At 47.1% G+C, this 24,702-nt stretch overlaps 1 protein-coding gene across 7 annotated transcripts in view; it reads left to right on the top strand.

The window, feature by feature from the left end:
- Nucleotides 1-24,702, top strand: part of PTPRT (protein tyrosine phosphatase receptor type T) — a 1,115,914-nt gene that overhangs the window by 837,163 nt on the left and 254,049 nt on the right. For all 7 annotated transcript variants that reach the window (XM_053574016.1, XM_053574013.1, XM_053574015.1 and 4 more), the window contains exons 10-11: nt 7,406-7,607; nt 8,928-9,030. In XM_053574016.1, coding sequence (XP_053429991.1) covers nt 7,406-7,607; nt 8,928-9,030 — 305 coding nt within the window. The remainder of the gene's footprint in view (nt 1-7,405; nt 7,608-8,927; nt 9,031-24,702) is intronic.

Raw genomic sequence — 24,702 nt, 5'->3', positions numbered from 1 at the left:
TTTAAAAACGTATCAAGGCCCAGGCCCCTATATCCAGAGAGCTGCATCTAATTGGTCTGGTGTGGAGCCCAGGCGCACATTTTTTAGGAGGTCCCTTGAACACTATGCTCTGCCAGGCCTCAAGACACTGGGATAGCCCAAAGCGCTCACAAATTCTCTGGCAAAACCACTTACTTCCACAACTGTGTTCCCAACAGACTTGGCTGCCTATAATATCCATCACCTCCTGTGTTTGGCCACGAAGTCAGGAGCTATGGCTCCCCTCCCCAGAACCCAGCACACAGTCTAGAACAAAGGTGGTGATGGGTGAGTATTTGTGGATGGAGAGAATGAGCAAATTTCAATAGAAGCCAAGCAGTAGCTTCTTGAGCACAAAAGCAACAGGTCCTCACCCTTGTGCTGGCTCCGCAGTCTTAGAAACACTAGGGACGGCAGCATGAGCATCAGTCATAATCACTTTCCTGTTGTTATTAGAGTCCTAGGGTTTCTAGAAAAAACAAACAAAAACAGGGGCACCCTGGCCAACAAGTCGCTGGCACTTGCATTGCAGATACCTGTGGATTGCAAAAGAAATGGGTTCGTGCCATATTTTTTAATTGTCTGGAAATCCAAGAGCCAACACCACACTTTCTGCCAGAGGCGCCTACCTGGAGCTGGTCTCTTTTGTACCAGTTGTCTCGGAGGCCACCAAGATGGCAAAGCCCACGCCTGTAGACACTTTTACAATAGACTGAAAAATGGAAGAAAAATACTAATGTTTTAACCAGGTGTTTTGAGCTTAAAGAAAAAAAAAAATGGAATGCTTTAGTTGGTGAACTGACTGTGTTAACCTATTTTACTATTGTGCCCTCAAGATTCCGCTATGTTGAGGCTGCCAGACGATGAGCTGGAAGGCACTGGAGAGAGTCAGGAGAAAATGGGACTGATGATGTAGGGTGCTGGCCCTTCCCCTATGTTTAGGGTACAGACAAATATAGTAGCAGGAGGGGAGGGGGCTAAGCTACAGGGAATGCTTCTGCAGCATCAAGCTGTGGGCAGGAAGGTTTTGATTCAGTTTACACTACTACCAGCCACCACTGACGGTGCAACTGTGTTCATAATATTTTTTAAATTCCACTTAATTATTACCTTAGTGCCAGCTTGCCTCTGATCACGATGCTTACGCGAACCTCATGTTTTTAACCCGACATGGGTATCAGTATGTAATTGTACTGAGTTAACTTGATAAAATCATAGTGAGTTTTGAGTTCATTTCTTTGGGCATGGTCTCTTGGAACAGCCTTCTGGTCCTCCTAGGCCACCCTGCGTGTGTGTTCCTTACCACACATGATAAGGACATCCACACGCCAGCTGAGAGATGGTGAATTTGTGGCAGCAGAGAACACTTGATGTCCTGGGGTGTCACCACTTTCCCCCCAGTGTACTGCCCAGATGGCACCCCCAGCTGTTGCCCTTCCCCCACCACACACTTTCACTGTGTCACCTGTCTTGGCCTCAGTTTCCTCATCTGAGGAATGGGAATAAGAAGAAAATTCATACCATTTTTGAAGATTAAATGAGAATTTTTTTAATGGGAGCACCACCCCCACCACCTGCCAGTGCTGGGCACAGCGTGGGTGTTCTGGAAGGGTGATTTTTGGTATGATTGTATCTTCCAACCACTTGTTGCTGAGTCCTGGCCACTTCTCTTACTCCTGCTTTATCTCATCTCTTCCTCGGCCCCCCAGGTAGTACCTCATCCTCTAAACTGGAATCTTGTCATCTGCTCTATCAGCGAGTAAAACTGATGCATTTCTACGCCATACCCAGCCCAGGGTGTGGAGCACAACACAGCTCAACCCAAGCATGTTCAGGAGACAGATGAGCCCTTTATGATGGAGATATTTGAGGGAAATTCTTTCCTTCCATTGTCCCCAACCTTTTACCCTCTCCCTGCAGCCCAGGTCAAAGAGCCATCTGTTCTCTTGCCCCTGGAGTCTTGGTGTAGAAGCTAACGCTAGTGGCGGACTCGCTGGAGCCTTACTCCTGAACAAAGGGCTTGTCGCCCTAAAGAAGCTGGGTGTCACCCTGCAACCTAAATTAAAACCAAAACTAAAATTGGAATCAGGCCTTGGCGAACTGGAGGCTCAGAGAAGTTAAGAAAATTACTCAAACCACACAGCTAATTTGAGCTCCCATTTATACATGAAAGGAGATAAAATTGAGCAAACAACAGATAAGATTCTTGCCTTCCTGAGCTTAAAGTCGAATATAGGGGTCAGTAAACATTTTCTCTACAAGGGCAGAGAGTTGGCGTTTTAGGCCGTGTCTTTTACGTGTGAAAGCAGCCATAGATCATATATGAATGAATGATGCGTCTGTGTTCCAATGAAACTCTGGTTACAAAAACAGTTGGTAGAATTTGACCTGTAGGCTATATTTTGTTCAACCTCTGGGGCTCCTTAATGAAATAATTACATGATTACATGTAAAGTCAGTAGCTCAAAAGAGAATTATGTGACTCTAGGAACATAATATGGAAGTCACAAGGGAGTGAGAGAAAGTGCCCAGGTCTTATTAAGTGTGGTCTAAGGATGAGGAGTCATAATTAGGCCTGGGGGAGACATGGAAAGGAAAAGATGTTCCAGGCTGGCAGAACAGCCGGTGCAGAGGCGCAATAGCAGAAGGGGCCATGGCTCTTTTCAGATCCTGAAATAAGGCTTGGGGTGCAGGATGGAGGGCCAGGAAGGACTATCTATGCAGGAAACTCATTAAGATCACAGGTTAAGGATGCAATCTTCATCCTGAAACCATTGTTCATGTGACGTGGTTGGATTTTTATTGTGAAGTGCTCACTCTGGTTTCTGGCTCAAAACCCCTCTGTCAGCAACCTGAGGAGAAGGGGGGGCACCCCGAGAACTTGACTGCAGCCAGAGCTCATCCCCGGGGCCCAGGCTTCACGTGCAGCTCAGCACCCTTCCTTCCACTAACCCTTTACTTTATGTTTGCTATTCTAACAAATCTCCCCTTCTCTCCATTTACAAACGAAGAGTCATATTTCATTACGCGTTTACGACCACAGCCATCCCATTCCATTTTTTTCACCTTTCTTCTTTCCCTCCCCAGCCTGATCCCCCCCAACCCCTCCCACCGACTAACTTTGTAAAACTTGCAAGTTAAATTTTTCAACGACTGTTTCTGACAACGCCGTGGGAATTAGATTTGGTGAAGCCCTTCATAAAAAATTGAAGACATGTATATTAACATACATTGATTTATTCATAGTGTTTCATTACAAGTAAGTGAGGCCTCTGTAATACCAGGAAAGGTTAGGAGAGCAGGGGAGCACGGTATATTATATTGACAGCTCAGTGGAAATTAAGTTGCTTTTGGATTGAATTTGGAGCGCAGGAAAAGAATTGGCTAGTAAATAAGGCATGAGTTTTACCTCCCAGTATCTGTATATCAACGTAGTTGCCACCAGCCCAGGCAGGGGAACAGGGACAGAATTTTGAAAGAATGTAAGGGCACATCCTCTCCACTGGGATGCTGGTCGCTTGCCACGGGCAGAACCCTCAGAACAGCTCCCCTTTTCTGCCAGTAGGGAAAGCAGAGTCTACCGCATACTGAAAGCTGCCCTTGCCCTGTTCACTGGCTACTATGGAGTCCCAGTGGACTTAGCCCCGGCTGTCCCTTCTGCTCCGAACCTGGGATGCTCTTTCCCCTGACTCCATATCATCCCTCAGGTATTAGATTTGCTCTCTCCTGAGATCTGTCCCTGAGCACATTATCTGAGTTTGGCAGTTCTCAGAAGCAGACCCTGAGACAAGGATTTGAATATGACCAGTTTGCTGAGAAGTTAAACACCAGGAAAGGAGTAGGGAGTAGGGAAGAGAAAGGAAGTAGCCAGTGATTTTTGGAAACAAGTGGAGCTGAACCTGTCGGGGAAATGGGGTGCTGTGGGGCCATTGGGGAGCTGAACCCGTCAGGGAAATGGGGTGCTGCAGGCCATCAGGGAGCTGAACCTGTCGGGGAAATGGGGTGCTGTGGGGCCATTGGGGAGCTGAACCCGTCAGGGAAATGGGGTGCTGCAGGGCCATTGGGGAGCTGAACCCGTCAGGGAAATGGGGTGCTGCAGGCCATCAGGGAGCTGAACCTGTCGGGGAAATGGGGTGCTGCAGGCCATCAGGGAGCTGAACCTGTCGGGGAAATGGGGTGCTGCGGGGCCATTGGGGAGCTGAACCTGTCGGGGAAATGGGGTGCTGTGGGGCCATTGGGGAGCTGAACCTGTCGGGGAAATGGGGTGCTGCAGGGCCATTGGGGAGCTGAACCTGTCGGGGAAATGGGGTGCTGCGGGGCCATTGGGGAGCTGAACCCGTCAGGGAAATGGGGTGCTGCAGGCCATCAGGGAGCTGAACCTGTCGGGGAAATGGGGTGCTGTGGGGCCATTGGGGAGCTGAACCCGTCAGGGAAATGGGGTGCTGCAGGGCCATTGGGGAGCTGAACCCGTCAGGGAAATGGGGTGCTGCAGGCCATCAGGGAGCTGAACCTGTCGGGGAAATGGGGTGCTGCAGGCCATCAGGGAGCTGAACCTGTCGGGGAAATGGGGTGCTGCGGGGCCATTGGGGAGCTGAACCTGTCGGGGAAATGGGGTGCTGCGGGGCCATTGGGGAGCTGAACCCGTCAGGGAAATGGGGTGCTGCAGGCCATCAGGGAGCTGAACCTGTCGGGGAAATGGGGTGCTGCAGGCCATCAGGGAGCTGAACCTGTCGGGGAAATGGGGTGCTGCGGGGCCATTGGGGAGCTGAACCTGTCATGGAAATGGGGTGCTGCAGGCCATCAGTAGGGCTTGGGGAATTCATGTACGACTCCCATCAGTGGCTGGGGGTGTTAATTATCCAGCACCCAGCGAGCACCCATGGAGAAAGTACTCAGGCAGAGAGGGGCATATGCTTGTAGTGCTCGCTTCTGAGAAGGGCTCGGGCGATGGAGGTGACCTGAGCGAATGCTGGGGACAGGTCCAGCAGAGCAACCTAAAGCTGGCAGCCGCCTGTATAATGGATGCACCTGCTTATGGTCTGGTTGCATAAAAGGCCAAAGCCTTCAGCTCCCTGCGTTTCTCCTCCTGGGCTCACTATGCTCCAGGCAAAATCTGGCCTCTCTCCTGGAGGTTATGGCATCAATTGTTAACACCTCTACTGCTTAATACAAATATTTCTCCAAAACATCAGCTGACACTGCCAGAAAAAGAAAATTGCTTCATTCTGAAGTGAAGTTGCTGTGGTCCCTTTTCTGCCTGAGTTTGGCCATCCTGTAAATGTGGGGCATTCTTAATACAGTGATGATCATTCTTACTGATTCTGACACAGTGATGTCAGCCGTCTGTGCACCTGGCTTAACTCTCTCGAGAATGGAGGCCACTGGAGGACGGGGCTTGGCTGGTAATTCATCTGGGAGCCTCCAGTGGGATCCAGAGCACAGGCTGGAATGAGGGGACCCTGAGGGAATGGTGGGAAGGACCAAATACGTGAACAAATCAGTGTTCCATGTGTCCGGGCCAGGCTGGGTGGTTTAAAATAAAGAGCTTCCAAGTAAGACAGACCCGGGCTTAGTCCAACCTTAGCGATAGATTATTGAAGACACCCAAGAATGCATGATTTGCAGCTATCCAGGCCAACACAGATGACTGTCTAGACACCATGCTGAGAGAAAGAAGACAGACACAAAAGAGCTCACAGTGTGGCTTCTATAGAATGCGAGAACAGGCAACATTAGTCTACGCTGCTAGAAGGCAGAGGTGAGCCTTGTTGGCATTAGGCAGGTAGGACTGGGAGGGAGTGACAGGGGTAAGTCTTAGGCCTGGTAAGAGTTTGGTTCCTGATTATAAGACTGTGTCCAGTTCCCAAAAATTCATCAAGCTGCATATTCTTCTATAAATATATTATACTTTAATAAAACAGGTAGGGTTGGGGGGGTGGGGCAGGGCAGGGATTTGAGATAGAGGCAACCTCTGTTGCCCTGGGTAAAATGTCACGGAATTGCAGACAGGAGCCACCACGCCTGGCCCTTTAATAAAACAGGTTTTTTTTGTTTGTTTGTTTTTAATTGTTGGGGATTCATTGAGGGTACAAAGAACCAGGTTACATTGATTGCTTTTGTTAGATAAGGACCCCCTTTAATGAAACAGTTTTAATGGTAAAAACAACAGAAGCCATTGGGCAGCGCCTGTGGCTCAAAGGAGTAGGGCGCCGGCCCCATATACCAGAGGTGGCGGGTTCAAACCTGACCCTGGCCAAAAACTGCAAAAAAAAAAAAACTACAGAAGACAAACAATCCCCCACCCCAACCCCATGTTTGCCACTTAAGAACAGTGTAGTTTACAGATGTGACGTTCAAAGTGAGATCCACACAGCCAATGCCAGGCTACTAACGACTGGTTATTTTCACCACAGGGTAAGTGCAGAAATCTTTGAGAGTAAGTACTTCAGAACTTTAAAGTACCTCGACATTGCCGTGACATCCAAGCACGTGATCAGTGAACAGTGGACACGAATTGTTCCACAGAGTATAGACCAGTTTGGTTATTGCCAGACTCACAGGATAAGTTGCATGGAACATGATCTTTGAATTATTTTCAGTCTGCAGTGGACCGGAAAACATTGTAAATAAACTATCACCATGGTTAGTTGGGAAAGTGCTGATTCAATGCAGAATGGTTCCAGTTGAACCTGTTTTCCCATCAAAAACTGAGAATAACCATCTCAATGCCCCCAAGGTTTTAAGGAAGACAACCAGGGTAATGAAAGAAAAAAATGTCCATCAGCAAATGCTGTGCATGTGGTGTATAGGACTCATGATCTGTGTTTTTAACAAGCCCTCTAGATAATTCTTACTGGGGTACTACACACAGACATTGCCAGACACTGACACTGTCCAGTGGGGTGGCCACCAGCCACATGGGGCCGCTGCCCTTCTGAAATGTGTCTAGTCCACATGAAAATGGGCTCTGAGAGTAAAAGACACAACAGATTTCTAAGGCTCACTATGAATAATAGAAAACAAGGTACCACTTTGAATTTTTTATGATTCAATTGAATCTGATTACAGACTGAAATATTTTTGATATATTGGGTTCAAGATATATTATTATAATTAATTTCACTTTCCTTTTTACTTCTTTTCATGTGACTACCAGAAAATTTAAAATTACGTATGTGGCTCACATACCATTTTTAGTGGATGGTGCTGCTCCCGCGTGTCAGCAGCAGAGAATTTGGAGGATGATCTGTAAAGTGCGTGGACACAGGCAGCTTAGCAGAACTCACTGTCCAAATTCACCTGCCCTCTCCTTCCCCCATCCGAAGGGTGCTCCATCCAGCTTCCTAAGTGGGGAATTTATTTGTTTGTTTGCTGGCTTGTTGTGCAGATCAACTACAAGGCTGTTGGCTCTCTGGACCCCAGCGCTGACCTCTCCAGCCAGAGGGGAAAAGTGTTCAAGCTCCGGAATGAAACCCACCACCTGTTCGTGGGTCTGTACCCAGGGACCACCTACTCCTTTACCATCAAGGCCAGCACAGCAAAGGGCTTTGGGCCCCCTGTCACCACCCGGATCGCCACCAAAATTTCAGGTATCCCTGTTAGAAAGGGAAAAGAAAGAAAGGTTATTCAACTCCCCCCAACCCTTTTCTGTCTTTCCTTGAAGAGTCAGAGCCAACTGTCCCCATGTGGTATTGGAGTAGTTGGGACAATGCTGTCCCTAGTGGGTTACCCTTGTAATGGCATGGAGAAAACCTAAATGATGAACTTCCTAAAGTGTAGAAAACATATTAACTAGGTGGCAAGTCACCAAATAATTTGACCACGGGGTTGCACGAAATAATGTGTGTGTGTGTGTGTGTGTGTGTGTGTGTGCGTATAGCATACAAATTGGTTTCTAAATTTATTTTCAAGAACATTTTGTTTTTGCCGGAGCAAGACACAGCACAGATTCTTCTGAAGTGTCTGATAAATGGATGAATGAGTGAATGAATGGCAAGACGGCAGACTGCCATCACCACTCAGGCCGCCCTCCGCCATGAGACAGCATCAAAGCAGGATGATCTCAAATCCCTTTTTACAACTTTAATTTTTCAGACTATCTATGCCATGCTGGTTTGCATATATACATATTTTGCACATGGTAATGCAAAAAAAAAAAAGCATTTCTTTTTGTAGCTTAATGTTTCCACTTATCCCATAATCATTTCCCATGTTACTACATTGCTTTCATTATAATGTTCTGTCAAGTGGATGGACGTAATTTAATTAAACATTCCTCTGTGGTTGGATATATTTGGTGCTTCCATGTTTTTATAAAATAATGCTTCAATAAATATGTTACAAAATAAAGTTTAATTCATTGGTTCAGATTATAACTTTGGGATTAAATTTAGAAATTGAAAAACTGAATTAAAAGGAATGTGGGTTGTAATAGCTCTGAATACAAATGGCTAAATTACCTTCCCAAAGGATTAGATTTAGTTGCCCTCCTATCAGCTGGGTATGGGGGAAGGAGGTCTCATTAAAAAAAGATGGTGGAGGGGAACTCGTTTATCATCACTTTAATTTGCACCCTAAATGTGCTTAACAGGGCTGACTCTGCTTTAATACCTTTGTTATGCTTTTAGTCCCTGCATGGATCTGTTGATTCTGTGTGATTCATATGGGATATTGGCTGTGTGATTGCCCCCACTTCCCTGGACTCTTTCCTCTCCTCGGAGGAGCCTACCATGGGCAGAGAGGGAGTCAGAGCCTCCTTTGCAGAAAGCCTGGGAGGCTTCTCATCCAAACTCTTTCCCAGACATCTTCCCACTAGTCACCCTTCGTCTTTCAGGGTGGCACCAGGGTGGGTGGCGAGTGGGGGTGCGGGGCCTGTGCTCAGCTCACTTGTCCTCTCTGTCCCCTGGCAGCTCCATCGATGCCTGAGTATGACACAGACACCCCACTGAACGAAACGGACACGACCATCACCGTGATGCTGAAGCCCGCTCAGTCCCGGGGAGCCCCCGTCAGGTGAGGAGGGCCGTTTACCTGCAGGCTTCGCAGTTTCCCTTCTCTGTGCCACACACCCCTCCAGTTGAGTCATGCGATGAGCTGTGCCCATGGGCAAGGCTTCCTGGGATCAGTGTCTTAAGGCCCATCTAAAGATTCTGGCCTCTAAGCCAAGATCCTGCTATTATACCCAACAGTGGCATGTTCAGAGGGAACGTGGTGACAAGGATGGTCTGGGAGAGCACTTTCTGGAACTCACGTGGTAAATCAGCTAGCGGGGTGGGGGCCTAGAGTATAGTCTTCTGGCAAGATCTCCTTCCCATGCGTGACTGCAAAACAGATTAGCTGGATTCTGAAAATAACCTGCTCAGAGATGAAAACTGGCATAATACGGGGGGCTGGCCCAGTTTAGGGGTGTAGAGTGTGAGAGTCTTACCAAGGCATTTGCCATCCAGGTGACACTGCTCTGCACATCTTAACAGGAGCATAGTGGTGCCCAAAGTGCAAAAGCATCTTAGTGGCTAAACTGCACCCTGCGAGTTCCTGGGAACCAGCCTGCTCTTTTCAACAAGCCACTTGTTGCAAAAGGGCAGGGAAGTTGATTTTGTCCAGAACTGGTTTTGTGCAGAACTGTAGGAAGCAGGACTCCAGTCCCTTAAAATAAAGCAGAACCCTGGGTGGGACCACTTTCAAATTGGCTTGATAAGCGTGTACTCAGCATCTTCTGTGCCAGGAGTGAGGCAGGGCATGGGGGTAAAAAATGGTTCATTCATTCTACAAACATTTTCTTAAGCAAACATCTCATCTCAGGCACCATCTAAGTGCTTGGATATGGCAATGAACTAGCTATGAACAGAACAACAGAGGCCTAAAGAAATCCAGACTCTTGATGAGGAGACAGAAACACAAAAACACAACTATAGCACGATGCGTCCTCATGGGGATGAGCCTGGGTGGTCATGAGAGCTCAGAGAATCCCCAAAGGAAGTGACACTGAGCTGTGTCTTAAATGACGTATGAGATTTCCCCAAAGTTGTGAGAGTGTCCAGTCTGAGCAAAGCCACAGAGGAGAGAAACAGCCCCTATAACTGGGTGCCCCCAAGATCAGCTGTTTGGTTAACACGCAGGCATATGCGGGGATGGTGGGATCAGAAAGGGGCGTGTTTGAGAAGCCTGGTCCAGCATCTGTCTTTAAGTCACTGGAGGCTGGGACACCAGCCCACAAGGAGGCTTTGGAGATTGTCTGGGTCTCTGTTTCGTAACCTGTATCCAACATCACCCAGAAATCCTAGGCAGGGGAGCAGATAGAGCCAACCAGCACCAATTTAGAAGTTCCTGTCTAGTCTGAAGACTTTGGACAGTGCTCCCCCTTAAGTCAGGTGACTCTTCAGGCCTCACAGCAGCTGTGGGTTATGTCACATAACCCTGTGGCATCTGACCAGAGAGCTTTTGTCTCCCCTTCTGCACATCAGTTGGGACTGTGCTGCCCGGGAGAAGCCAGAGTAGCTCGTGGCTCTTAAGTCAAATCAAGTTAGTAATCCCTTGCTTTCCTCGCGCTTACTCTGCTAGAACACTGTCATTTCATTTTCTCTATACACCGTAGGATGGTATCCTTATTGCCAGATGAAAATGAAGAAACTGAGGCTCAGAAATGTCCAAGAGTGCATGGACAGTGAGTAGGAAGGCTGACTTGAATTCAGGGCCCCCAGTGTCATACTGTGTGCTGCGTTTTGGCCACACGCCCTTCTTCATTCACTCCTCTTTCATATAGCAACGCTTTTAAAATCTTAGAAAAGTTCCAAGGCAGCAAAAGCACTGCCCAGAGAGGGGAAGCAGTGAGCCCACGGTTACATGGCAAGTTTACAGGTAACCAGGTAACCCATAACTCGGTCTAGATCTGACCCAAAGTCCGTGAACTTTTTATAGTGGACCCAGGTATCCGGGCCTATAAAACTATCAGCAAAAGGTCCAGCTCACCTGCCACCGTGTGGGTTTCCTATGGATATGGCTTTAGTCCAGCTCCCTAGTTCTCTGGCTGTGCGTAGAACCATGGGGAAAAACCATGAGTTTGGTGGCAGCAGACTGAGATTGAAATTCTGCTGTGACCTCAGATAAGATGCTTAGTATCTCTCCTGGAGACTCAGTTTTCCTTATCTATAAAGTGTGAACAGTAACTATTTCTCAGTGGCTGAAGAAAACATGGAAATACCCAGAGCCAGGACGACCTGGCACCCAGGCCTGCCTGATCCCAGAGACCACGCTCCTTCACCCCCAGAAAAGGGGTCCTCCAAGCAACCCCAAATCAAATTATGCAGGAAAAGGTCTCCAGTTCCCGCAAACAGAAGCCCTTACACTTTCCCTCTGAGCCTACGCACTCTTGGTTTGCCCATCTGTTTAAAAAGCTCATGCATCCTAAGACTACAGTAAATTATGAGGAGGGAGAAGGGGATGAAAGTGGCCCCGCAGCAGTTAGAGTGAGCAGGGCAACTCTATATAACAGACACAGGGGCTCTCCAAGCTAGTGGGTCTATGTGATGCAGCCCCCGACAGCCACGCACGTTCATTACTTGGTCCTGTTTACCCAAAACACGTGAGTCTTCAATTTTAAAGCGCTGGCTAGCTTCCGTTTCATGAGGGAGCACTCGCTGGGTGTCCGTGTGAGAGCTGCTGTACTCTCCCAGCCCTGCGGTAATGGTCTTGTCACTTTGCACGTATAGAAATTGAGCCAAGCAGAAGCTAAGTGAGTTGACCCAAGCCACGAAGCAAGTTAAGTGTTACAGGCAACATTTAAGCTTAGTTCCAATGACCCTAAGGCAACCGTCTATACCACACCACCTTCCGAGGAGAAAGGTGTGCATGATGTATTTTGGTGACATTTTCATCCAAAAAAAAAAAAATTTAAAATTAAAGAAATGTCACTGCTCAAAGGGGAAATGGTTGGTGTCTGGAAATGTCTGGCTGCTTTTCTTCCTGAGGCTCTGGATCACCGAGGTGGGTGTATGCTCAGCTTCTGGAATTATTTTCAGACGATCGCTTGGGCATTTGTCACAAAGGGGGATGAGAGGAGCCAGTGCCACCCAGCAAGATTTTCAGAAGTAGAAATATCACAATAGATTTCTGTTATTTTGACCTTTATTCACCTTGAACCCTGGGCGTGCACATGGGAGACAGTTAACTATGAGGCCATTCAACAGATATTTATCCAGCACTTGCTGTGCCCCAGGACGTGAGCCAAGCAATGGGGTCTCAGCAAGAAACAAGACAGACCCAGCCCTGCCCTGTGTGTGAAGAGCGCAGGGAGGTGGTGTGGTCAGCAGCAAGCAGAGGAAATCGTGAGATGGACACAACAAGTGAGGGCAGGAAGTCACTAGGGACAGTGTCTGTCTTGACTGAGAGGAGCAGAGGCTGACTGGAAGGATCAGCCCCACCCAAGAAAGTGGACAGTGTGGAAGCCTGTGGTTTGGGAGATGGAAGCCTGTAAAAAACAGCACGAAGCCTCTACAGCTCCAGGACATAGAGGGCGTGCTGGGTGCACATCAAGGAAGCTTTGATGGGCTCCTGAGTTAGGATTTACTGTACTTGCATTTTACTGTCTGACCTGGTGAACAAGCCGATTAGGAAACGCCATCTCCGTATCAGGGGAGGAAAGTGAAGTCTGAGGTGTTGAATGTTTGGCTGTTTGCAGGTCAAGCCAGAGACCTTGTCTCTTGGCACTGAGCTCATCACTCCTCCAGCAGGCTCTGAGTCCCCTACCTGGGACGTCAAGTGATGAGCAGGTGACCCTTGATGGGGATGCTACAGTGTGAACCCCCAACAAGGGGGTAAGGGTAGGAGGGTGACTTCTCAGGGGTCCCCCATCTCTGCCTATACCATGTGATCTACAACAGATCTGTCCCTGATGGAGCTGCCTGTCCCCAGGTGGACACACACCTGAACTTGGGCCTCAAGGCCTCCCCCTCTGCCAGCCATGTGCTAACCCTGGCTGAGCCCGACTCTAGGCCCTGCCCTGTGCCTGCTGCTCCTTTGAAGCCCCATGGGTCTGAACTACCTGGTAGAACTGAGTGACCAGGAGGTGAGGAGGGGCGGCAGGGAGGACTCCCACCGTGCGAGGCTCCTGCACCTTCATCTCTCCAGCCAAACCACCTCAGCAGCCTGGCCTAGTTTTCTAATACTCCACAATGGAGATTTATTGCTTTTGCATTGCTTTCCTCGGGCCTTCAAAGATTTATTGGTTTTTAAGTGACAGAATCCCAGAATTGCTTAAAAGATCAATCAAACAGTGACTAGAATCTAATATTCAGCTCCAGCTCGAACATGCAGAGCCTTCTTCCCCCACGCCCCACCTGTCACACTGATGTATCTCTGGTAACCTTCATAGGAGAATAACATGGCTGTGAATTAATCAGCCATAGTGCCGTCCCTGAAATGAGGCTGGGGGCAGGGGCCCAGATTCTGTAGCAGACCTACCCCTGACTGCCCGCGGGCTTCCTGGGAGATGTCCTCTGTTCATCCTTCCTGTCCTCCCCATCCAGTCACCAAGACTGTCCACTTGGAATCAGCCCGGGCTGAGCTCTCCCCTCCGCCATTGCCTCTCCAGCTCCATGCCGTGCACCTGCCAGGGTGTGCTGGCCGGTTTGTGTACCACAGTCTTCTCCTGGCTGAACTGCTGGAGAGATCCTTTGGAAGCACAAATTAGATCAAGTTAACTATCTGCTTAAATTTTTTCAATGGGTCACTGATTTTCTACCGCATTAGGTTCAAGCTTCTTAGCATGAAATTCAAGGCCCATCAGAATCCAGCCTTAACCTTGTTTCCCGTTTCATTCCATTTCCGCTCTGCCCCTTTACTAGGTTTTACTCAACAGTGACCCATGTAGTTCCTTCCTGGTTCTTTCCTGAGTGTGTAATCGCGTTCTGCATTTGTTTGTTGGTGTTCTTGGCTTTTGATTTTTACGTGCCCCTCGATAGACGGTGAGCTCCAGGAAATCTGAGAGTTCGGCAGTCTTGGACTCCCTTTTCGTGGGAAGATGTCTGGCCTTTAGTAGATGGTCAAAAATAAATAACTCAATATGAAAATATATCATCAATTAATTCAGCAAATCTGCTTTGCCCACCTGGTAGATAGCAGGTGCTGGGAGTGTGGAGATGCCCGTTAGAGACCCGACATTCATCTGTCTCCTGTTCTGAGATGGGAGCTGTCCAATAGAACTCTCTGCAGTAACAGAATTGCCCTAGACATGTGCCGTCCAGTATGGTCGCCACTGACCGCACATGGTTGTGGAGCACTTGATACATTGTTCATTTGTTTTATTGGATTAAATTTCAGGAACCACGTACAGTTAATGACTACAGTTTTGCATGGTACAGATCGACAGGGGAGACAATCAGAAAAGAAAAAAGTGCCAGCGAGCCTGTGTGCTCAGTCAGAGGTTTCCAGGAGAGTCCAATGCAGAGGCATTTGTCATCAGCCTGGCAGGCTCAGAAGCTGGGAGGGCTTCCTGGAGGCAGTGTTGCCTAAACTGAGCTGGAGGGAAGGAGGGAAAGTTAGTGAAGGAGGGAAGAGAGTGACCCGCAGGAGGCGGCATCTGCAGGGGCTCTGGCGGAGAAGCTGCTGGGTGTGTTTAGGGGCTACAGCAGCCACAGAGACAGAAGGCAGGGCCCAAGTAGGGAAGAGCCTCACTCTGCATTTGGACTTTGTTCAGGAGGGCGTGTGTGATTTTTGGCAGGTGGTCGCCCAATGTTTTGTTCTTCTCTGAGCAACTGGGCCCTCCCCATGCCATTGTCCCTGCCTCGCGTGCCTTCCCCCACTCCTCCAAAGTCTAGGTCAGATCTCCCACACCTTGGGACATCTCTACCCTTGCAGCAGAAGGCGCCAACTCCTTCTGTCTCAACCACCCGTCAGTCAGATGCTTGCATTTCCTGTCTTAACCTGTCTGAGAGCAGGGACAGGGTCCTACCAGCAGGTCCTGACTGAGACCGTCACATGCTGCCTGCCACAGCTGCCTTCCCAGTTGGAAGCACTGGAACAGGAGAGGCTCCTGGAATCAGATCCAGCCTCATCCAGTCGCCCCATTGAGTGTGCTTGGAGCAGGTGCTCACTCTCTCTGAACCTCCAGCTGGTTGTTGTAAAGGGGAATACTGTGTCCCAGATTGCTATGAAGGTCCAGTAAGCCGGAGTACAGCTGGTGGTTGTCCAACGTGCTCCTGGAGTCTGGCCAAGCCATGGAGGCAAAAAGGGGTTCTCAGCCCTGAGAATCCATGCAGGGGTATTCTCTGAGCTCTGCTGCAAACCAACATCTGTCTCCTCTGATGCTCATGTGAGAGCTCCTGCCATCTACTGCCTGTGAAGTGCTGGCTGGTATGGGACCCATCAGGGAGCCTATGGCTCTCTCCAGGGGTGAGACCATCCTCCAAACAACTTCACCATAAGCACAGATCCCTGGATTCAAGCAACTTTCAGAAACACAGAGTTAAGCAGGCAGTGTTATGGTGTGTCCCTACGGAAGAGGCGGCAAAGCCAGGGCTAAGAGCAATGCCCTTGGGGTAGACAATTCTGTTGGTCACATGAGAAATGAAGGTGACCCAAGTTAGAGTGGTTGTGGTCATGGAACAAACTTGTAAGAAGTAAAATGAGCATGCCCTGGTGGTGACTTCCCTATGGGATGGGGTAGTGGGGTATCTAGGGTGACTCCCAGTTCACTGGCTTGGTTAGTGGCATAGAGAATAGTGTTACCCTCTGAGCCAAGGAATGCTAAGGGAGGGAAGAGCCTGTGGGGACACTGTGTTCAGGAGAGGCCAACGGTGGTGAAAGAAATCTGGGAACCAAATCAGGGAGTTTGGAGCCAATGGGGCAAGGACAGGCTAGGACCTGATGTATGATCCAGGAGAGTTCTGGGGACCCTGGGGGACCTCCTATAAGGTCAGAGCATGTGATCTGCTTCCTTGGGCTGCAGGAGACGTGGTGAACAGAGCACGGCAGCTCTAGCTTGGAGGACCAGGGCCATGGCAGACTGAACACTGGAAGACAGTAGAACATGGCCAATGGCCTCCAAAGGTCATCACAAGTTCCTGTCACTCCCTGGTGAGAATCCAGGAGCCGTCTGCATTTGACAGGTGCAGCTAGTTAAAACTGTAGATTCTGAAATGCGCAGTGATTAGCTACAGAACAAACTGGAGATCCAGCCAACTTTTAAAGAAAGAAGAAATTTTATTGGGAAGAAAAGCAAACGATTGCCAAATTTCCTCCAGAATTCCTTTAATAACTGTGAAGCCCAGAGTGGGAGTACATGAAGCAATCATAGGAGGGTTTTGCTGGTCCATGGCGCTGCAGGGAGCAAAATTGGAATCATTACTGTCGGATTCTCAGATACCAGCATATGATAGTGCCCAATTAGGAAGGAGAAGTGAAAATTTAGAGGATTTAGTAACACGGGGCAGCCTGAGGAGTTTGTGAGTCCCTGTCCACACTGGGAGGGATGAGAAACTGCAATTATATTCAGACACCCTTTCTCTCAACCTCATTTATTCACGCAGTGCCCCCATTCTCTGGGCCCCCTTTGCTGGGGCCTGAAGATGAGGAGTGATGGGTGCCCCACTTTGGTGTACTGAGAGGGGGCGGCATGGATAAGAGGTGCTCAGACATGATCCGGAAAAGGATTTAGCTTTGGAAGTAACAACGCCTATAGCAGGGCCTGAAGGCGCGATGGAACATCACCACAGCAGACTGGGAAGAGTAGGAAATGAGAAATGAGGAATAGTGGTGTGAATGCCACTCGAGGACTCCTTTCCGTGAGGCTGTCCCACAGTCTAACTATGGCAGCTAAAGGGACAGATATTCACAAGACGTGTAGTCGCCACCAATGAAATCACCCAAGGAGACGGGCCAGCCTGGTGATGGAGCACAGAGCTGAAGTTAGAAAGATCATTCAGGAAAACAAAAGGGCACCAGGGTGATGCCCACATGAATTGGGGGCGGGGGGGCTTCACTTCAGCTTACCCTATGCAAGTCCCGCCTTCTATAAAGACCCAATGACCCGGCTTACTAAGAACTGGCTCTGGTGTTGAGATCTTGGATTCTATTACTTATGCTCCAACCAAGGAGGAAAAACAGGTGTTTGGGGAAGAAGAATATTTTAAATGGAGCAGTCGACGGAACAAGAAGGATGAGAGAGTGTTCTATTTTGGACCGTCTGCCATCTGGAGAGCTGGAGACAGGGACTGTCACTGGCATGAGGAAAGGAGAGTGGTTGTCATGTTCACCTCCTACCACAGGGACTATTTAAACTCCAAAGTCTGGAGTGCTGGAGACACGTCTGAGCAGGGGTTTGAGCTGCGGGCACCATCGTTAGCATCCAGGTGGTGTTTGAAGCACTGGAGGCGTGGACGACCCGTCCTGGGAGCGTGTGGGCTAGAAGGCATGAGAAACAAGGGCAGAGCTTGACGCAGCCCCATCAGGGGCACCCCTCCCCCACCCCGGCAGGTGGGAAAGGGCAGGAAAGAGAAGGAAAAACCGAAGCAGAATGACTTCATTTCAACTTTTCTTTTCTTTCTTTCTTTTTTCTTTTCTTTTTTGTTTTTGTTTTGAGACAGAGTCTCACTGTGTTGCATTGAGTACAGTGTCATGGCATCACAGCTCACAGCAACCTCAAACTCCTGGATTTGGTCAATCCTCTTGCCTCAGCCTCCCAAGTAGCTGGGACCACAGACACCCACCACAATACCGAGCTCTTCTTTTTCTATCTTTAGCAGAGACAGGGTCTCACTCTTCCTCAGGCTGGTCTCAAATACCTGAGCTCAGGTAATCTGGGGCCTCCCAGAATTCTAGGATTACAGGCCTAAGCCACCACATTCAGCCTTTTCTTTTCTTTTACAATAAGAAAGCCAAAGGAAGAATTTTTTTTTTTTTAAGTAGAGGGATGGTCAACATTTTGTAGTTTAATTTTCTCCAGGAGCTCCAAGCATCTCTTATAATAGAAAAGAATAAGAAATAAAGATGGGAGAGGAATGGTGGGACCTCACCTACTGTGTATATTGCAAGGGTACATGTCAAACATATTAATAGTAGGGTATAAATATCTAAACATGAAAATTAAATGAGGTGAACGCTATGTTAACCAGTTGGATGTAAACATTCCAAACGGTATATAAAATCAGCACACTGTACCCCATAATAGCAGTAATGTACACAGTTATGATCTAATAAAAAAAGAAAGAAAGACACATTAGTTGATCCAGGACTATGGAGAAAAGAAGACGATGTCAACAACAGCACTTAAAAATGGACCACCTGCTCTGTGCTTAAAAACCAAAAACAATGTGAAGGCAGATGGACAGATATTCAGATAACTAAGATTTGGGGGACCAGACGACTTTGATGCTGTTGAAGGATCAGTGCAGAGGGTACAGAACAAGCTGGAAAGACAAAAAGTGGTATTCAAGGGAAAAGATGATCAAAGGGAAGATGCCGGTAATAGAACCCTTCAGGTAATACAGCTCAGGGTGCAACTGTGTTGGCAGTGATGCTGACAGACAGTAATGGATTCCAGGTGAAGGTCACGGGAGCCGAAGATTTGAAGGAACAAGAGGCCAGGCTAAGGATGGGAGGGCTGTCTCCCCTCCTGCTCTGGAGAACAGACAAAACTCTTTGCAAGAGACTCTGCAAGGAGCCTTTTCCTGGTTCTCACTTTCTCCAACTTTCTTTCTGCTGTCTTCTGCTTCCCCCACTGTGCTGGGCCCCATGACAGTTGCATCACCGCTTTATCTCCGATCTTGTGCAGCTGAGAACCGATGGCTCTCACTCTGTCTGCGAGTGCCCAAAGGTCAGACTTTCAAGTCTTCCTCCCTCCAGTGTGTTTCTCCAACCCGATCTATTGATGTTCTTCTGAGTTAGCGCAGGGCTCTGTGCTGGAATCTGGGAGTTTTGCTTTTATCCACAAAGCATTGTGCACATTGCCTGCTCCAGCTGTTAAGGGCTGCTCAGAGGCTTACACCGCTCAGCAGCAGTGAGAGAAGTGATCCTGAAAACTCTTCTCTTTTGGGTAGGAAAAGAACAACATAAGGTTAGAGTCTCCACCAATAGGCAGAAGAAGGGTGTGCTTACTCTCTGATGGCTCAGCCCACCCTATTCCTGCTTGGGGTTCACTGTTGAGTGCATTTCCATTTGGGTGTAGCTTCACTAAGCAATTTCTAGAGATTATGAGCATATAAAATAAGTACTCCTGGCCAGGACAGGAGGTAGCAGCCCCAATAACACAAGAAGGACTTAAGGGCAAGACTTCAGACTTACACTCTCTAATCCACAGCCTATTTAAATTTACATCCAGGAAAATGAAAACTTTGGCTCATGGGTTGCGTTAGCCACATGTAGCTTGGGGCTCCCATATTGGTCAGCATTTTCATCATGGCAGAACATTCTATTTCACTGCATTGCTCTAGTCTCTAGGAGTGCTGGTGAAAAGAGGTTAAGGTCCATGTCTGATTTCAGAGAAATTCTGAAATTCTATTTCACTGCATTGCTCTAGTCTCCAGGAGTGCTAGTGAAAAGAGGTCAAGGCCAGGGATCCCATCATGAGAAATGAAGAACACAATGGGGCCTTAGGCACAGGTGTAAGGCAGAAGTCCCAAAAGCAGAGTGGAGCCTCCTAGAGCTGGGCTGACTTGTTTCCAGGACTCTGACCTACTGAGCTAGACCTCCAAACTTCCACAGCATCACCTCCATGGTGGATAAAACCTGAAATTGGCTTCATCCTGGGGTTTGCGAATGTTGGTGAACATCACCGGGACACAGCCAGGAAACATGCAGATTCTCGCCCATCCCCAGGGATGAGAGAACAGGGCCTGAGAATCTGCATGCTGAACCAACTCCCAGGAGATACTGATCCTGCTGGTCTTTGGCCGCTGTTGAGTATGACTGGCGTTGCCCATAGGTGATCTCAAGCATGAAGAAAGGAGCCATACAGGGAACCTGGTATTCTCTTCTACCGCACCAATATTTGCTCCATTTTGTGACATGGGGAAGGAGTTGTTTTGCATTTTACTATGGCGTTGCCCCTATTGTCTTTACAGCTTCCACAACTGCCGTGTCTCTTTTAGGGTGCATTTCAGCATGAGAATAACCAGATTTAGCTCATAAGAACTGAACTAGAGTCTCTGCCAGCTTGTTTCCGTATCCCCGTCCATGTGGAGGCTAAAAACACACCTCTGTTTTCCTATGATGACAGGACAACTGGTGTCAAAATAATTCACATTGTGTTGCTTCATGCTGATAGCTTATCTGAATATATTCCTTCCATGCAGATGTGGGAGCTTAAGTAGAAGATGGATGTTCGGTGAGGTTGAACATCAGAATCGGAACAAATCTGTATTCTTTTGTGGAAGGCTAGAGCAGCCTGGGAGAAACAAATCCATTTCCAACTTTCACTCTATAAAAAGTTCCATATTTTCTTAGATCAGACAAAATATATTGAGTGCCAAAAGACTGCAGCAGTATGGGCGCGTCACTCAGCTGGGTTGGAATCTGTATGCATTGTCCCCCGGGGCCAGTTTTGATTATGTTCTTTTCCTTTTATTGCAGTCAGCAAATCTGAATTTGCTATTGTGGGGAGAGCAGGAAGAAGAGGGAAAAAAAATGAAGGCTTTTAACCTTCAGAAAGTTCAGAGGTTCAGTCTGAATAAGCACAAAAACTTTCAGTGTGCCTCTGAATTCCTTGAATTTGCAGAACTGCTCAGAATCCCAAGAGAACTACGTCGTGTGTAGGATTCAAGCAAGGCTTTGTGGCTAAAAGGCAAAGCTGACATTATAAGAGAGGAGCAGAGTTAGAGAAAGTGGAAAGAGGAATCAATGTTAAAAAAAGGAGTTTGGTCCCAATCCAGGCTAAGTTTCAGTCCATTGTTCAATTTCTTCAATTCAAAGCCATCTGCTTCCCACGGCTCTCAGATAACGTCTCCCCTGCCAGGACACCCTGTTCCTGCTTAATTGAAATTAGTTTCCAAGAATAGTTGTCCAAAGCAGTTTCCAATAGTGGAGATGTTTGGAAAGTCACAATAGGAGTTGAAGCTTTGGGATGCAGATGTTTAAAGCCATCACATGATCTACAGCAGCCATCGCATTTCTAAAACCAAGAGTTCTCTTCTTGGCCTCTGCAACTCACAAATGGCTCCTTTGAAACCAGCTCATCTCTCCATCAGGGATCTGTAATACTGCCAGTATGAAGGGAAACAATCACTTCCATTCAGGTTTAGAGCAAAGTGTTTCCCAGGCTTAATTATACCACAGGTATATAAATTACAGAAACATGTTAATGCTCCCATGATTAAAATTATAGAGTGCCTAATTGAAAAAGCATAAACTGAATTGAAGAATTCCTAATTATAGTTTGCTTTGAGGTGTTAATTTCCTCCATAATGAATGCATAATTTTTTTGGAATCTGAAAAGGTGGCCTCGGCCTCAGCACGTGGGCTCCAGGCAGATGGGAAAGGTTGTCATCTTTCAGTTCAGGAAATTGACAAGGAAGACTCGGTTTAGGTCTGGAGCTTAGGAGAGCCGTGGAAGGAGGTTGGGAGGGAGGTGGCACTGGCAGAGCCATCACACCAAGATTCTACCCATTAGGCCTCAGGACAAAGTCATATGAGGAAGCCCAAGAAAACATTTCCCACCTGCCTTCCCCCTCCCTCTCCAAAGTCTCAACATTTTTTCACAGCTGGTATTGGTAGAATTTTGTGCCTATAAAATTTTGCAGTTTACAAACTTTGATCCCAGATGATCATTATTACCTGGGACTTTGTTAGAAATGCAAAAGCTCAGGGTCCCCCGCAATCCTACCCCACCTACTAAATCAATTGGAAACTCTGGGGGTAGACCTCAGCAATCTGTGCTTTAATGCTGTGGTCCCCATCTCCCCCAGAGTCGTGGGCCTGTAGTGGTCTGTGGCCTGTTAGGAACCAGGCTGCACGGCAGGAGGTGAGCAGAGGTGAGCCAGCGAAGTTTCATCTGCATTTACACAGCTCCCCATCACTGCGTCACTGCCCAAGCTCTGCCTCCCCTCACATCAGGGGTGATGTAAGATTCTCAGAGGAGCCCACGCCCTATTGTAAACTGCTCATGTGAGGGATGTAGGTTGTGTGCTCCTTAAGATAATCTAATGCCCACCCATCACCCATCCATGCAAAAATTGTCTTCCATAAAATCAGTCCCTGGTGCCAACATGGTTGGGAACCCCAGCTTTAACAAGTCCTCCAGAAGATTCTAGAGCCAGAGTGAAAAGCCCAGTTCTGGGGAGCGGGTCATAGACACTTGAAGTCACATCTAAGAGAACTTTGTGAGCTCCTACTCTGCACCCGAACCCGTGAGGTCGCCTTGCAAGCATCCTTTCATTTTGCACTCACAACATTGTACTGAAATAGAGAAATGATCCCCCTTTCTCAGGAGACCCAACCGAGATCCAGAGAAGATGGCTTGCTCCGCTCAGATGATTTTAGGAGCTGTCGGCCTTGTACGTTCTCACTCAGACTCAGATGCATTATACTGTCATTATTTTTTCACTGGTGTCATACAGTTTTCATCAACATCTTTGCTGAGAAATAGGTTTTCTGAGACATTGTAAGGTAGAGGCTGAGCCATGGCTGAGAAGGACTTCCCGGCAGGCGCATGACTGTGCTGGATGCTGAGTCTAACGGTGGAGCCAGGGTGTGGGCCTCAAGTATCCATAATTAGTGGTATAGGTTCTTAACATGCACTCTCTGTGCTGTGACCTCCAGGAATAAAAGGCCACGCACAGCTCAGAAAGACACTCTTCACTGCATCTGTGTGTCCCTCCATTCCGGACTCTGGAGGCCACAGGCAGTTATACAGAATAAAGACACATGCCTTGAACTTCTCATCTCTTTAGACTTCCTGGTTCTTTTGGATTTCTGTTTCTTGGCACATCAGGCAATTTATGTGCACATGCAGCCGGCTTTAGCTAATACACATAGCTGTGTGAAAGAATAAACTTCTGTTCTTGGTTTTTAACATTCCATCAGGTTTTTGTGTAATCCCTAGCCATTCCCATATGGTTGAAAATTTGGGTCATTTCCAGTATTTTTTTGTTGTTGTTGTTGTTGTTATAAATAACCCAGTGATAACAGATTTATTCATGTTTTTCTTTTGGTTTTAGATCTTCAAATAGGAAAAATCCCCAGGAATGGAATTATTGAAATGAATAAAATGGAACTGTAATGTGTTGAGCCTACTCTCACATGCTAGGCACTGACAGCCAATTCATATATGTTAACCTTTTTATTATTCTTTAATTAAAAAAAAAAACTCAAAGTAACAAATACGCATGGTTGGAAAATCAAATAGTTAAACCATTCCCTACTCTACCACTTACAGCTCCCCAATTCTGTGCCTCCGAGGCAAATGTATTTTAATTCTTTGCCGTTTCTTCTGGGAATTGGCAATGCTCCTACATAATGTGCTATTTTAAAGTTATTGATTGCAGACATTATCTGTTTACTTCCTGCTATGATAGATGAGAATTTGGCTGAAATCATCCGGTACCTCCCTTCTATCTTGCCAGTGTCGTTAAACCACCATTTTTAGTTAAATAAATACATAATGGCTAATGTTATCATTCCATAAAAGCAGATCACTTCAGAGCCAAGTGGCACACTATTTTTATGATAGTTTTGTATAATTAACAAAACTTACTAAGTGCCAGACACTATTTTAAGTCCTTTCTATGTATTAATTTAGCTAATTCTCAGCAGAACCTGATGAAGTAAGAACTAGGATTATCTCTATTTTATAAGATGGGAAATGGAAAAACTGAAAATTTAAACAACTTACCCAGGATCATGCACCTCGTAAGTGGCTAAGGTAGAATTTTGGAGCTCTTAACTACCATGTTATAAAACCTCTGCTTACTCTTTCCATATCATATAGTCGTGATATATTTAATTTAATACATGTTTTTCTTTTTATTTAATTCATCATGAAATGTGTAATTATTCCATTTTCTGCAGACAGTATCTTTATTAAACTATTCACATATTCTCCTCCCACTGAGCTCTATCCTTTCAGGTTTACCATTAAATGCTTTTTTTTTTTTTTTTTGTCGTCTTGTTCTGTTTTCTTAGAAAAATAACCAACTCTTAGAGCATTGCATTTGTTTATCATTTCAGCGATCACTTTTTTCTTTAAGAATTATTTATTGTTCTCTGAAGTTTTTCTTTCCTCGTAGCATCGAGTCCTTATTTACAGATGCAGTCGTTTCTCAATTGCAGTCCTCCACAATTTTGATGTGGAGGAAGAGAGATTTCCAGATTCTGGAATTATCTCTATTTCCTTTAGAGTCATTTTCCCTACTTGAATCGGCTGCCCTCTTTCTTTTTTTTTTTTTTATTTTTTTTATTTTTTATTAAATCATAACTGTATACATTGATATGATCATGGGGTATCATACACTCGCTTCATAAACCCTCTTTCATGTCAGAAGCATTTCTCACCTAACCAGTGAGCCCCTGTCAACAATGTTTTAAAAGTAAGGTATGCTGCTGTGTTTCTGGAGGCTGCGACATTCCAATTCTGAGATGAAACCTCCTCCTATCTCCTGCCTGAAGGGTCAGGGGCAGATGCTTCTCATTCCATGTTCAAGGGTTTGCTCCACATCCACATTTCACTTCCATGCTGTCCACACCTCCCTGCTCCAAGGT

This window comes from Nycticebus coucang, chromosome 21, assembly GCF_027406575.1.
Source record: "Nycticebus coucang isolate mNycCou1 chromosome 21, mNycCou1.pri, whole genome shotgun sequence".
Lineage (NCBI taxonomy): Eukaryota > Metazoa > Chordata > Mammalia > Primates > Lorisidae > Nycticebus > Nycticebus coucang.
The sequence above is the reverse complement of the archived record's forward strand: the minus strand, read 5'-3'. Positions and strand labels throughout refer to the sequence as shown.